At 39.0% G+C, this 15,752-nt stretch overlaps 2 protein-coding genes across 13 annotated transcripts in view; both read left to right on the top strand.

The window, feature by feature from the left end:
* The window catches only part of LOC147825355 (uncharacterized), an 88,233-nt gene extending 80,279 nt beyond the window's left edge, over positions 1-7,954 (top strand). For 8 of the 12 annotated variants that reach the window (XR_015440975.1, XR_015440976.1, XR_015440983.1 and 5 more), the window contains one exon: positions 7,787-7,918. The gene's annotated coding sequence lies outside the window, so the exon portion shown is untranslated. Of the gene's footprint in view, positions 1-7,781 lie in introns of all 12 variants that reach the window. The other 4 variants (XR_015440966.1, XR_015440968.1, XR_015440972.1 and 1 more) reach the window with 4 other exon arrangements.
* On the top strand, positions 7,728-15,162 carry Kcnmb3 (potassium calcium-activated channel subfamily M regulatory beta subunit 3). Its single transcript, XM_004834621.4, is given in 4 exon segments — positions 7,728-7,777; positions 7,779-7,973; positions 9,848-10,046; positions 10,738-15,162. Coding segments are annotated over 4 exon segments (831 nt in total). The 3' UTR covers positions 11,125-15,162.
* The last annotated feature ends 590 nt before the right edge of the window (positions 15,163-15,752 follow it).

Genomic DNA, 15,752 nt, shown 5'->3' with positions numbered 1-15,752 from the left:
GGGGATGATATCCCTGGTGCCTGCCTGGGGTTGAGGTAGTGTGGCCCCCTGAAATGGGCACCAAGCAGAGAGAAGAGCAACACCTGAGGATGGAAAGCATACTGGTGTATTCTCAATCCGGGCTACATTTCACGGTCATGTTTGCTCACTATGTGGAAACTTCATGCTTTAATGACCCCAGTGGAGTTGGGAGCTGAGAAAGTAGAACTGAAGATGATAATGGTCATCATGTTTACGCACCTCCATTTTCCTTTACACTTATAGCTACTTGGGAGAGAAAACAAAGGAGGAGAGTGAGATGTAGGGATGTGGACAGAGTCTGGATACAGGAGGAAGGGACATTACAGAGAAGAGGAAGAGAGTCTTCTCTCCTAGAAATGAACCAGTGCTTTAATGAACAGACAGTTAATGCTGAATCACCATATGGCAGAAGATCAAATGGCAGACATGCCACAAACAAGTTTTAATGCCTCATTCATATCATAATGAACCAGATATCGAGGCAGCTGTTTGTTCCTAAAGCAATGTACAATCTCATTTTCATTTCTGAAATGCACAACTAGATAATCGCTGTTTCCTCTTGTTGAACTTGATGAACCACGGTGTTTCAAAAGAGCTTGTTAAATAATTTTGCAATTAAAAAAATAGAAGGGTAAAAATAATTGCCCAAATCTCCTCTGCAACAAAAACAAATTACAGGGAAATATTAATGTAATGTGTCCCATGCTGAGGAGTCCCATACACATGTGAACTAAGTGTGAGATGAATTACAAAGCTTTGATGAGCTGAAGCCTATTTCTAAAGAACACTCCTTGCACAAGTTTCCATGCCGGGGGGGGGGGCTGCTGGCTTGTGGTGGGCTCACACCCAGATGAGTGTGTTCAGGCTTCTGTAACTGAGTTCATTTGCCCCAGGCTGAGGCAGAGGGCACCTGCAGCACCGTGTTTTGCTCAGGTCTGGTGGTAAAGTCAGCCCTCTTTCCAGTGAAGTCAACAAGGCAGGTCAGATACTGCCCTGATCGGGACAAATGTTTTGGGGTCACACACTGGTCAGAAGTGGGGATGAATTACTGGCTCAAAAGAATAGAAAATGCCTTTGTTTCACTGACCAGAGAGTAAATTAGATGATTCTAAGTCCTTTGAGGTCCTTGGATGAATGGTGCTTCTAAATAACAAAGTTAATTACAGGTCTGTTGATGGTCTCAGAAAACTGGAAGTAACCTAATAATATTCAATAATAAGAGCATGAGGAAGTGATGGCATAGCCTATCGATGGAACATTTTGCAGCTGACAGAGAGGCTACAAAGAATTGTTAATGACATGAAAAATTGTTAAGTGAAAAATATAACTCCAAGCTACTGTGAGATTTCATGATTTTAAAACAGTATAGAGCTGGGTGTGATGGCACCCGCCTGTAATCCCAGCACTTGGGAGGCTGAGACAGGAGGGTTGTCTCCAGTTGGAGGCCAGCTTGGGCTACATAGTGAGTTCAAAGCCAGCCTGAACTACATAGTGAGACCCTGTCTCAAAAGTAAAAAAAAAAAAGAAAAAAGAGGAATCCTTGCACATTTGTTGAGGCTTCCTTCATGGCTAAGTTTGTGATCGGGTGTCATTAGTGTTCCATTTTTGCTTGAGAAGAATGTATATTCTGCACAAGGCTGTTCATCACTTAGATAAAACCTGCTAATACCTCTGCTCAGGTCTATTTCCTTACTGATTTGTCTGGTTGAGCTATGAGTTACTAAGAATACATAAAAAGATCTTATAATCTGACAATGGGCCTTGTCTATTTCTTCTCATAGTTCAGTCAATGAGGCATTGCTATTAGGATTATAAAAATTAGAACTGCTTTATCTTCTGGGGGAATTGAAGCTTTCATTAATGTTATTGTACTGCTTTACTCCTAAGAAGCTTTTTAAGGATCACATTAGATTGATTTTTGTTACACTTTGCCTTGTATATTCCAACCTTATTTTTTTTTTTGGTACCAGGGATCGAACTCAGGTCCTTGTGCTTGCACAGCAGGCGGCGAAACCACTGAGCTAAATCCCTGGCCCCTATTCTAACCTTTCTTTATCTGTGCTTTAGGTGTATCTTTTGTAAAAATAATAAATATATGGGGCTGGGGATTTAGTTCAGTGGTTCCGCTGCCTGCCTCAAAAGCGCAAGGGCCCTAGTTCGATCCCCCGTACCAAAAAAAATTAAAAAATAAATAATATATATATATGTATTTAAATCTAGTCATACAATCTTTATGTTTTAATTGGATCATTCAAATTATTTAATTTATGGTAATTTCTAATATACTGATAGAGTAATGTCTAGCAAGTTAATTTGTGATATTTATCCTGGTTTTTTAATGGGTTTTTTTTCTTCTTTCTTTTGTATGGATTTCCGCCCTCCCTTTGATTATTTTTCTGAGGTTGGAAGTTACACCACCTATTTCTATTCCTTTAAAAGCTACTCCACAAATTCAGCATGAAAGTGAAAACAGTATCTTTATCTCTCACTCCCTAAAATTACCAAGCATTTAGAACACATTAGCACTGTTGTCCCACCAATGTGTGCTTCTGTCATGCATTTATCTTTTCTTTTAACCCCCCAAACATCATAGTGTAATAAGAATAATTACTATTGTATTTCATAGCGGCAATACCCTTACCTATTTACTCCTGTATTTGGACTTCATTTCTGATTAAGTTTCAGTTCTGTCACCTGGATTATTTTCTTTCTGCCTAGAGAAAATATTTGACCTTTTCCTTTAAGGTCTATTCAGGACAAACTTGGCTGTGTGTGTGTCTGAGATGTCTTTATTTCATACTTAGACTTGAAGGCATTTTGTGAGATACAGAATTCTGTGGTTACTTTCTCTCAGCACAATGACAATGCCCTTGCTTCCATTTTGTCGTAGAGAAGTGAGTGTTCAGTTTGTCAGTCCTCTGAAGTCAGTCTTTTTCTCTGGCTTCTAAGACCTCTTTTTTTGTCTTTATGGCTATTAAATATATTTGGATATGCCTAGGTATAGATTTTTCACTTTATGCCACAGGGCTTCTGGAATCTCTGGATGGGTCCTTCATCAGTTCTAAAATTTGATTTTCTCTTTATCGTATTGCTTGGGACTTTGTGCTTGTGAGGCAGGCAGTGGAACCACTGAGCTAAATCCCCGCCCTAGTTTGAGGAGTTTGGATTACCCAGGTAGAGTAAATTCAGACTGCAAATCTCCTGAGGATCATCTTTTACTGGGTCTTCAAATTAGAGGGGAGATTATAATTTTACTCCTCTCTCATTAAGGTTTGAGAAAAACATTTTCCTTGCAGTCTCCTATAGAGGGGTGTGTGTGTTACTGTGTTATTTCAACATCAATTTGTCATGAAGACTTAGATACTTTGGGGTCCCAGCTCCAATTGAATGATGTACAGTAGACCCTTGACTTATGAATTTGATTGGTTCCTGAGGGTTGGTTGTAACTCAAGTTGGTTGTAAGTCAATACAGCTGAGATCTGGATGTTTCCCTGGGTACACGCTATAGATAACAAAAGGCAGATGAGTCCTCCATTAACCCAATTAACCCAAGTTGTTTGCATGTCAGGCCAGTCATAATTTGAAGGTCCACTCTATTAAATTCCATTCCTTGGATGGGCTCTGGGCGTGATCTTTTGTCCCTGTGACCACACAAACTTGAGAGTGAAGCTTAGCAAATGCCTATAAGGTAAAACTTTGGTTCTATCCAGTTTCCTGTTTGAGTTGCCATTTTCACATACCTTTTGTCCTTTGAGTTTTCCAAACCCTTATGTGTCAGAATTTTTAGTTGTTTGCAGTTAGAGTGGGTATCTAATCCACCATACTGCTGAAAAAGAATCCTATTACTTTTACCATAATAAAAATTTATGGGAGAGTTAAGTTTTAATGATTATTTTCCTTCTCCAAAACACGAAACTGCTTCTTCCTTGTCTTTTTTTTTTTTTTTTTGGTACCAGAGATCAAATTCGGGACCTTGCACTTATGAAGCAGGTGGCTGCACCACTGAGCTAAATTCCTGGCCCATTTTCCTCCTTGTTTTTAAAGACAGGGTCTTGTTATGTATCCTAGGATTGGGCTTGAACTCACAGTATAGCTCAGGCTAGCCTCAAACTTGTAATCCTCCTGCCTCAGTCTTCCAACTTCTGGGATTACAGGTGTGCACCACCCCATTAATTTTTCATCAGGCCTTAAAACAAAGTGAACAGAAGTATTAGAAACATGAAGTCTGGTCTAGGGTTCTGGAAGTTCTCTTCTTCCTAAATTAGATCAGAATCTAACAGGTTGTGTCAGTTTTGTGTAACTTACCATTATAATTGGTATAGCTAATGAGTGCATTAGAAATGTCATAGAGACCTCATTAAAAGCTTCTTCACTCATGTATTCCAAGGATATCTTACAATAAACCTCCAGGATGCCTTACAATGCAGATCAACTGAAGCCCAATGTCAGAGCACGAGGGAGAATGGAGGATGTTTGGTACTGGGGACTACAGAAAATACACAAATCTGACTGTTAGGCTAAAACTCTCCTTACTCAATATACCAGATTTCCTGAAAAATCATAAAATACTCTGGTTCAAATTTTATTAATTTTTTTTTTCTGTGACCATTCTCTGAGGATGAGATGATGGAGGATGAGTAAAGTATCAAAAGAGACTAAAATGTGTCCCACCAGAACTTCAGTGCCCAAGGTAAAGTTACCCATGGACACTGCAGCTCCTGGGACGTACTGCTTCACCAGATAATAGCCTCATTTCCTTCAGAGTCTGAAGATGCTGCCAGAGAGAAAGGAGAGGAAAGGGTAAGGTTGTGGGATAAAGTATGAAACATGCTTTTAGAAAAAACAGCAACAACTAGCAATTCCCTTGATAGAGCTTTTGCTTGGCTTCAAAATTTAGTAAGCTTTTTAGGTGGCTTGATAGAGACTGAGTTTTGACCATAAGAGATACATTTGTGTGGCTTACAATGCCATAAAGGCTTAAAAATGGAAATACTCAAAAGCAATTCTAGGCAACAGGGACATGGCTGGAGGTATCACAATCCCCAACTTGAAACTATACTACAAAGCTACTGTGACAAAAACAGCATGGTACTGGCAAAGAAACAGACCTGAGGACCAGTGGAACAGATTAGAAGATGCAGAAACAACTCCAGACACACTCAGCCACCTCATCTTTGACAAAGGAGCCAAACATCTTCACTGGAGGAAAGATAGCCTGTTCAATAAATGGTGTTGGAAAAACTGGATTTCAACCTGCCAAAGATTAAAACTAGATCCATACCTATCACCATGCACTAAACTAAGATCGAAGTGGATTAAAGATCTAAATATTAAGGCAGAAACTCTAAACTTGCTGGAAGATAAGTTAGGTAGAACTCTTGAAGACACTGGCATAGGAAAAGACTTTATGAACAAAGCCTTAGTAGCACAGGAACTAGCACAGAGAATCAACAACTGGGATCTCATCTTATTAAAAAGCTTCTGCACTGCAAGAGAAACCACCAACAGAGCTAAGAGACAACCTACAATTTGGGAAAAAATTTTTAGCAGCTGTACCTTAGACAAAGGACCACTATTTAGAATATATAAAGAACTGAAAAAAAATCAGACCCCCAAATTCAAACACCCAACTCAAAAATGGGCATCTGAAATGAACAGACATTTCTCAGACAAAGAAGTAAAAGCAGCAAATAAACATATGAAAAAATGTTCAACATCACTGATCATTCGAGAGATGCAGATGAAAACAACACTGAGATTCCACCTCACTCCAGAAAGAAAGGCTACTATCAAGAAATCAACCAATAACAAATGCTGGTGGGGTGGTGGGGAGAAAGAAACCCTTCTCCATTGCTGGTGGGAGTGCAGACTGGTGCAACCACTGTGGAAATCAGTATGGAGATACCTCAAAGAACTAGGACTGGAAGTCCCATTTGACTCTGCTATTCCACTGCTGGGGATCTTCCCCAAAGAATTAAAAGAATCATACCACAGAGATATATGTGCACCCATGTTCATAGCAGCACAATTTGTAATAGCTAAAACTTGGAAGCAGCCCAAATGCCCATCAATTGGAGACTGAATAAAGAAAATGTGGGTTTGTTTTTTTTTTTATAAAATGGAGTACTACTCAGCCATAAAGAATGAGAAACTAGAGACATTTATACCTAAATGGATGCATACTGAGGCCATACACTTAAGTGAAATAAATAGGACACACGTGTAAATACCGAATAGTTTCTCTAGTATGAGAAACTGAAAATGTAATTAAGGATTAAAATGATTAAAATGAATAATTGATAATTTGAAATAGGAGGGAAAAATCCAAAGGGGTAGGGGTGGTGGGAGGAGATGGGGAAAGGAAAGAATGGAAAGGAAAAATTATGAGAAAAGAAAAAAATATGGAAATGAAATCTGAAATTTTTATGAAATGAAATATGGAAATGAAAAATCTATGGAAATAGGGAAGGATGGAGGGGGTGAAGGGCACACAGGTAATGGGGAAAAAATAAGAACCAAGATATATCATGTACAGGTACAAGCACCCAATGATAAATGTAAATGTATTGTATACCTAAAATGTACCAATAAAAGAGTTTAAGGGAAAAGAATGGAAATACTTCGGGGAGTGGGGAACACCCAGTCAGTGGCTCTGGTCATGTGACACAGTGGGACTGTGGCAAACTGGAGGACACAGTCCACCCATAGGGGCAGTCACTTACTGCCTGACTCACCTGGTAGTTCAGCTGTGGGAATGTGATCTGGGACTTTTTTTGAGAGGTTAGAAATCTGCATTTAAAAAGAAATGTCATGATGGAAAGTTCTAGCAATAATCTCACTAGCAAGCCAAATAGAACACGCCCACTGGCTGGGCACTGCCTATGGGCCAGCACTCTGACCTGTGCGTGGCCCTAGACACCCATGGTGAAAGGACTTATGCTGGAGAGGGATTTCAAGGCAGAGCAGCTTGGAGGGAAATGCAGGGACACCCACGCAGAGCACAGGAGGACAGAGAGGAGGAGTGGGTGAGGGGAGAGAAGGCAGCACTGGAGTTTCCATCAGTGCGGGTGGCCTGGGCCATGGCATCAGAAAGCCCACAGTAGACACGAGGCCTGGCCAGTGGGTGTGGAAGAACAAGACCGACCTTCCCAGGTCAGGATGTGCTCACCCCAAATGGGACTTTTTTCATTCTTTCCAGATGGAATTCATAGGACAATGTAGAAAGTATTTTGATCAGTTTTTAATACTTACTTACATAAAAGAAATTAAAGCTACTTATAGGTATTTCCTTCTGGTTTTTGATTAAACAGATTTCTAAAGACTTCCACTAGGCAAAATTCCTTAGTCTTGTTACAGTATCTTTTTAAAATAATTGAGAACACATCATTTTATCTTAGATGGACTTTTCTCCAGGTTCTGCAGGTGGGATCTTGATGTGTTGCATTGAACTTGTTCATCACCTTCAGGATGGCAGCAAACGAGATTCCTCCTCTATTCCTCATGTTGCTGAATGTTGCTACTTTTATTTTTTTGTGGGTACTGGGGAATGAACCCAGGGCTTTCACATTGAGCTACATGCCCAGCCTTTCATTTTTTATTTTGATACAGTGTCTTGCTAAGTTATCTAGGCTGGGTTTGAAGTTGGCTCTTTTTCCTCCAGCCTCCCAAAAGGACGGGATTACAGGCATGTAGCACCACACGCAGCTATGTTGCCACTTCTTTATGAGCCCATTGTGGCATCTCCCACTCTCTTGCCCCAGGACAGCCTTTTCTATCCCTGGGAAGAAGAGACACAGAGACTACAGCAATGGAGAACCACCAGACATATACCAGAAGTTGCTGTCCAGCGCTGGAGAGGACAGAGCCATGCTGCTGGGGTTTGCAATGATGGGTTTCTCAGTCCTAATGTTCTTCTTGCTTGGGACAACCATCCTGAAGCCTTTTATGCTCAGGTAAGAAACAGGGACACAAGATTCAGAGCCCCCAGTCGATCCCACTGAGGCATGCTGGTGAAGGCCCACTTTGGTTTCTCCAGTGCTGGCTCTCCTGACAGCGGTCTAGGTCAGGGAGATTCAATTGCCTGTTCCTCTGGCCATGATGAGAAGCAGCTGGAGATGGAGAATGAAGTGCTAAGTGGCAGATATTCCTTCACTCCCTGCCCTCTAATCTCATAATCGCATACATCTCAACACATAATCCACAAATTAAATATCCATTTAGGTCACAAATTCTCCTTTTGAGATGTCAATTTCCCAGGGAAAGGGGTCACAAAAAGGAAGCAAGTGGCCTACTTTTTGTTATTTTTCATTTACTTATTTATTCATTTTTGAGACAGGGTCTCACCATGTAGTCCAGGCTGGCTATGAACTATGTAGCCCAGGCTGGCCTAAAACTCATGATGATCTTCCTGCCTCAGCCTCCCAAGTGCTGGGATTACAGGGATGTGCCAATCATGCCTAGTTTTGTTATTTTTCAGATTCATCCATTCCTCAGTTCCCAGTGTTAGGGAAAAATGTAGAGGTCACCATGTTCTGCAGTACACAGTGCCACTATCAGGATCCCAGGGAATTTTCTAGAAGCATTCCTTTCTAGAGGAGAAATCTGCTTCTGGGGAGAGTGTGTTTCCCCTGTTTCTAGATGATAGACGCTACCCGTATACCTTAGCTCCTGTGGTCCAAGGTCCCCCATGTGTGAAGCCTCTCACACCCTCACATCATGGCACTCCAACCCTGCTCCCAGCACCACATCTCGAGCTCCACCTCCAGCAAATTTTGTGTCCTAGGCCTTGAAGTCAGGTTAAAGTGCACAGAGGCCTCAAGTTTATTATATTAATAAATAAAATTATGGTCAATGATTTTAATGGCAGTAGGGTATGAACTTAATGTTTTTTAAGCATTGACTTTAAAGATTGCTAATCAAACTTCTTGTTTAAGGCAAGAGGAAATAAACACAGACCCACTGAGATGGGAGTGTGAGGGACATGAGCAGCTGGTCTCAAAAATTCAATCTCAGGATTTCCTCTCACCTTCATTTACTTTATCTTTGGACTTGGGCTGTAATTATATCAAATCTACAGGTCTGTTCTCAACACCACCACAAAGTTTTCATGCCAAGAACTTCGTCTACCACTTATACAAATAACGGCTTCTCAGTAAGGTTTAATTTAGTACAACACTTATGAAGTCGTGCCTATGTTTTGAGGAACATAAAGATGAACAGGACATAGCTCTTGACTTTAAGGAATTTACCGGTAGCAAAAATGTAATTGCTTGCATTTGACTTTTGGGAAGTAGAGTGTGTAGATGGAATTGGGCCTTGTTACTAGAACTCCCGAAGGCTGTATTTACTCCATAAGAAACATGAGGTGATGAGATTTCTTAGTGTGAATCTTGGTGATACAGTAATTAGGGTAACATCACTTAGTGTGTTTCTCCAAATATCTGCATCTTTAATTAATTAATTAATTATAGATTCTTGGGCCTCGACTCATACTCAGAGCCAGAATCTCCTCCGCAAGTGAAGCTTTGGGATCACATTTAACAAGTTTTCCTAACAAACTCTTTCAGATGATTCTAAAATTTGAATACCAAGTATCTGAGGGAATCTTAGGGTTGGAATAGTGAGAAATATGCCAATAGAATCAGAATTGGGACTGGACATGGCAATTTACTGCTGTGTACCCCATCCCCATGACCTCCATACTCCCTGATCACTATGTGACTTCTCTTAATGGTTCCACATCAGACAAAATGCCTTGGCTATCACATTAGGACTACAGAACTAAATTCCCTAGTAGCTGAAGAATATGCATTTTTCCACACTGAAGCATACAGAGAGAAGAATCAAACTGCACAACCATCCACACACAGATCATGGACGACTGGCTGGACTATACTTTCACCTGTGGCGTGGACTGCCAAGGTCAGGGGAAGTATCCATGTCTTCAGGTGTTTGTGAACCTCACCCACTCAGGACAGAAAGCTCTCCTACATTATAATGAAGAGGCTGCCCAGTTCAATTCCAAGGTAATGTACATTCATGTAATTGGAGGTTTTACTGCAACTCTCCCATGGCAGACTGTACTCAGCAGGGTCAGAACTCAGGGCCACCTGTAAGGATCAGTTTTCTTTTAGTGTTTGTATCATGTTTAAATCAAGATAAAGAAAAGTAAAAGCATTCTTGGGGGGGTATATAGAAAGGAAGGGCATTATTCTAGTTTCACAATTTGGTGTCCCGCTCCCTAGCATATCAAACATGTTAAAAAATATACTCAACAGTCTACCTTCAGTCAAGCAATTTTGTCTTATTAAATACTGTAGTTTGATTTTATAAGTTATATAATTGGTCAGTAAGATTTAAACTATAAAAATTGTATTAGATTAGATGACACTGCACTTTGGTGTCTAATTTCAGTATGATTTGTTTAGTTTTGGATGCAATGATGTTTGAAGTCTCCGACATTTCCACAGTCCTTTAACACTGTACCCAAAGTGCTTAACTGATATGGTAATAAACCTCATACTTTTAGCTTAGGACCAGGAAGTGGCCATTTCACTCTATGCCCTCCTGCCAACCTTCCTCATAAGCTATATAATATTTGGTCAAGACTGAAATTTCTCTCTACTAGCTTGAGGCTGAAGCTATTTTAGAATTAAAACTGTTAAATGCTTGATATTGGTGACAATATCCTCATCTTTTCCTCCTTCATATTCCTAGTGCTTTTATACACCTAAGTGCCACCAAGATAGGAATGATTTACTCAACAGTGTTCTGGATATAAAGGAATTCTTCGATCACAAAAATGGAATGTCTTTCTCATGCTTCTACAGTCCAGACAGCCAATCTGAAGATGTCATTCTTATAAAAAAATATGATCCAATGGTTATCTTCCACTGCTTATTCTGGCCTTCACTGACTCTGCTAGGTGGTGCCCTGATTGTTGGTATGGTGAGATTAACACAGCACCTGTCTCTTCTCTGTGAAAAATATAGCATCATGGTCAGAGATGAAGTAGGTGGCAAAGTACCCTCTATAGGACAGCATCAATACAAACTGTGCAGTACAGAAAAGAGGAAAGGAAGAAACAGGGCAATCTTAAGATAATGGCCAAGTTAAAATGTTGGCCTTAGACACTGTAATTTCTGCAGTGGAAGATCTAATTGTGCCTGCTTGCAAACTAGCCACATAAAGGGTAGTTATTATCATATTTTTATGTGAGAAACATTTTTTTTGGTACTGGGAATCGAACTCGGGACCTTGCGCTTGTGAGGCAGGCGGCAGAACCACTGAGCTAAATCCCCGGCCCTGTGAGAAACATTTTAAAAAGCCTTCTTCTGTATTCTACAAGTATGTACAAATTCATGCAACATCTTTTCTACTCCAAATCTCTTCCCATAGGCCACCCCACAGGCAAGATGAGTTCAAGGTAGTTGTTGGGTCTAATTTCAGCTCTAGTTGGAACCTGTCAGTATGAAAACCAATGATGATGAAGGTATCTAATCTGCCGAGCACTCAACTATCAGGCTAACTCTAGGCAATATATGTCACATAAAAACATTTCTCATGATGAAAATCCTTAGTGAAGAACACTTCATTCACTATAGAAACAATCAGAACATTTAAGAAAATGTGGGCCTACTGTTTTATTAGTTTGCTCTTTCTTCACCATTCACGATAAAGAAGAATGCTGCTACTTAGAAAAGTCACTAAATTTAGTGGTTTGCACTTAGCCTTGTAATGTACCATGTAATTTTCCTTTCCACAGCATTTTTCTCATTAATTATGCTTTTCATACACTCACTTCACTGCACATTCTGGTAAGATTAGAAGCATTGACTAGAAATGTGAAGTAAGGAAAAGCTGTACTGGACTTCAATGGGTACTTCAGAAAATCCAATTTAGAAAAGTCCAGTGGACAGTCAACAGTTGCCTAATTAATGAATCAACCATGGTTATTAAATGATAGTGTTACAGGACTCTCCCAACATGTGCTTTTCAGAATAACTAAGCCGATATCTATGAAAAACCAACAGCCAACATCATACTAAATGGTCAAAAACTGAAAACTTTCATGCTAAAATCAGGAACAAGGCAAGGATACCCACTATCACCACTCCTGTTCAATATGGTTCTGGAAACATTAGCCACAGCAATTAGAAAAGAGAAAGAAATAAAAGGAATAAAGATAGGAAAGGAAGAAGTTAAACTGTCATTATTTGCTGATGATATGATACTTTACATAGAAGACCCAAAAAACTTGGCCAAAAGACTTCTAGACTTAATTGACAGATTCAATAGAGTAGCTGGATACAAGGTCAACACTCAAAGAACAACAGCCTTCTTGTACACAAATAAGACTCACTGACAGAGAAATTAGGGAAACAATTCCTTTTACAATAGCATCCAAAAAAATGAAATATCTAGGAATCAATCTAACAAAGGAAGCAAAAGACCTCTATACTGAAAACTACAGCACTCTAAAAAGAGATCAAAGAGGATACAAGAAAATGGAGACATCCCTTGCTCCTGGGTAGGAAGAACCAATATAATAAAAATGACCATACTTCCAAAACTACTATATAGATTCAATGCAATGCCAATTGAAATTCCAACAATATACTTCACAGAACCAGAGAAAACAATCCAAAAATTCATTTGGAACAGTAAGAGACCTAGAATAACTAAAACAATTCTAAGCAACAGAGACATGGCTGGGGATATCACAATCCCCAACATGAAACTATACTACAAAGCTACTACGATAAAAACAGCATGGTACTGGCAAAAGAACAGACCTGAGGATCAGTGGAATAGATTAGAAGATGCAGAAATAACTCCAGACATACTCAGACACCTCATCTTTGACAAAGGAGCCAACCACCATCATTGGAGGAAAGATAGCCTATTTAATAAATAGTGTTGGAAAAACTGGATTTCAACCTGCCAAAGATTAAAACTAGACCCATACCTACCACCATGCACTAAGCTAAGATAAAAGTGGATTAGAGAGCTAAATATCAAGACAGAAGCACTAAATTTGCTGGAAGATAAGTTAGGTAGAACTCTTGAAGACATTGGCATAGGAAAAGACTTCATGAACAAAACCTCAGTAGCACGGGAATTAGAACAGAGAATCAACAACTGGGATCTCATCTTATTAAAAAGCTTCTGCACTATAAAAGAAACCAACAACAGAGCTAACAGACAACATACAATATGGGAAAAAATTTTTAGCAGCTGTACGTCAAAGGACTACTATTTCGAATATATAAAGAATTGAAAAAAATCAGACCCCCCCCAATTCAAAGACTCAATTCAAAAATGGGCATCTGAAATGAACAGACATTTCTCAAAGAAATAAAAACAGCAAATAAATATATGAAAAAATGTTCAACATCACTGGTCATTCAAGAGATGAAGATGAAAACAACACTGAGATTCCACCTCATCCCAGAAAGAAAGGCTGCTATCAAGAAATCAACCAATAACAAATGCTGGTGGGGGTGTGGGGAGAAAGGAACCCTTCTCCATTGCTGGTAGGAGTGCAGACTGGTGCAACCACTGTGGAAATCAGTATGGAGATACCTCAAAGAACTAGGACTACAGGTCCCATTTGACCCAGCTATTCCCCTGCTGGGTATCTTTCCAAAAGAATTAAAAGAATCATACCACAGCGATATATATGCACCCATGTTCATAGCGGCAGTTTGTAATAGCTAAAGCTTGGAAGAAGCCCAAGTGCCCATCAACTGGAAACTGGATAAAGATGTGGGTTTTTTTATAAAATGGAGTACTACTCAGCCATAAAGAATGAAAAACTAGTCATTTATAGCTAAATGGATGCATATTGAGGCCCAAGTCTTAAGTGAAATAAACAGGACACATGTGTAAATACCGAAGTTTTTCTAGTGTGAGAAACTGATAGTGTAAACAAGGGTTAAAATGATTAAAATGAGTAATTGATAATTTGAAATAGGAAAAAAGGTCCAAAGATGAAGGGGTGAAGGGAGGGGAAGGGGAAAGGAAAGGATTGAAAGGAAAAACTATGAGAAAAGAAAAAAAAAAAAATGAAATCTATGTAAATAGGGAAGGGTGGAGGGGGTGAAGGGCGCACAGGTAATGGGGAAAAAAATAAGAACCAAGATACATCATGTACAGGTACAAGCACCCAATGATAAATGTAAACGTACTGTATACCTAAAATGTACCAATAAAAGAACTTAAGAAAAAAAAAAAAAGTAACTAAGCTGAAAATAGGAGTTTAGAACAGAGTTTGTTCTCATTTTCCAGTATATCTGTCTTTAAATTTTCACTAAAAAGCTGTCTGATATCCCAGAACTCTGGGAGCTTAAGACAGGAGAATCACAAGTTCAAGTCAAGCCTGGGCAACTTAGCAAGACCCTGTCTCAAAAAGAGTGAATGAATAAATAAATACATGCAGGTAGGCTAGGGATGTAGCTCAGTGTGAAGGCCCTGGGTTCAATCTCTAGTACCTAAAAACTAAAACAAAAACAAAACCAAAAAAATTTGAACAATGACTTTTGAAGCAGTTTACATGTAATCAAATGATAAGCTTTGATTTTAAGTCAGCTTAATGTCTTTTAGTAACTGATTTTAAGCCACAAATTAGTAAACTGAATATTAAGCAGAACAGTATTGACCAGTAATGAACAATCTCAGTCTTCCACCCTCTCTTTCTGGTGTGCAAAGGACACATCTCAGAATAGTTCGTGTTAATTTGCAGGCCATAATTACAAGTGTTTAGACATACACCCTTGGGCAAATCAGCTAACCTCCAAACCTCTCTTATCTATACCGTGGGGATAGTCTATTCTTTCATTATTTTAAAGCACAAACAAGGTGGGGTAAATGAAAGATTAGTTTCTGATATCTAGAAGAGTGCTCAAAAATGCTAGTACCTAAAAAAAAATCTTGTGCAGAGCTGCAGTAGTCAGCTTTGGAACTTTAGACTAGTAGGCAGGGAGGCTGTGGTAGGGTGCTGGAAGAGTGGACTCTCGGCTCACTCCCCCTTTCTCTTGGCTAAATGTGATACACATTTATGGCTCAGAATTTGCTGATTAAATGTTGTAGTAAATTATTTTGTATGCTAAAGATTTTCCTATAATAAAGTACATATATGCACATACATTTTAAATCATTCTGCAAGTTGAGATTCTGTAGTTCTCTTAAATTAAGGGCACATTTTATTGTTTCTTCGTACATCTTAGCAATATGCAGTCCCTATGATTTTTCTTCTAACAAATGCAAGCTAAAGTATATGTTGCAATTACTTTCAGTTTTCCATTTAGATAGTGGCTACTTGGTTCATCCTAGAAAAGAAATTATACTTAGGGAACAATGTCAATTTAAAATTCAAATCATTTGTCATATCAGTAAAATTTAATCAATGATACGCTTAAATGCTTAGAAGTACTACATATCAAAGGTGATGTGCATTACTGATCAAAGAAAGTCCCAGACTTACCTTTAGCAATGTTTAATGATAACTCAAAGCAAAATTAGTTTGCTTCTAGCCTAACTTCATTTTTAGGTTTTGGCCTTCAACTGACTTGAAAAGACTATATACTTATACACATATATACAAACATTTATATATATATTTCTTTATGCTTAAAGGAAGTTAGTATCTAAACATACATTTCTCTACTATTCATCACTTTATCAGGGCAGAAAACTGGCTTTTAAGGCATAATTGTTTTAGGTTTTCAAGT

This window comes from Heterocephalus glaber, unplaced genomic scaffold, assembly GCF_053883595.1.
Source record: "Heterocephalus glaber isolate CG9 unplaced genomic scaffold, H.glaber_assembly_v1.0 deba00001504, whole genome shotgun sequence".
NCBI classification, from domain to species: Eukaryota; Metazoa; Chordata; class Mammalia; order Rodentia; family Bathyergidae; genus Heterocephalus; species Heterocephalus glaber.
Note: the sequence above shows the minus strand (reverse complement) of the source record. Positions and strands in the feature narration are given on the sequence as shown.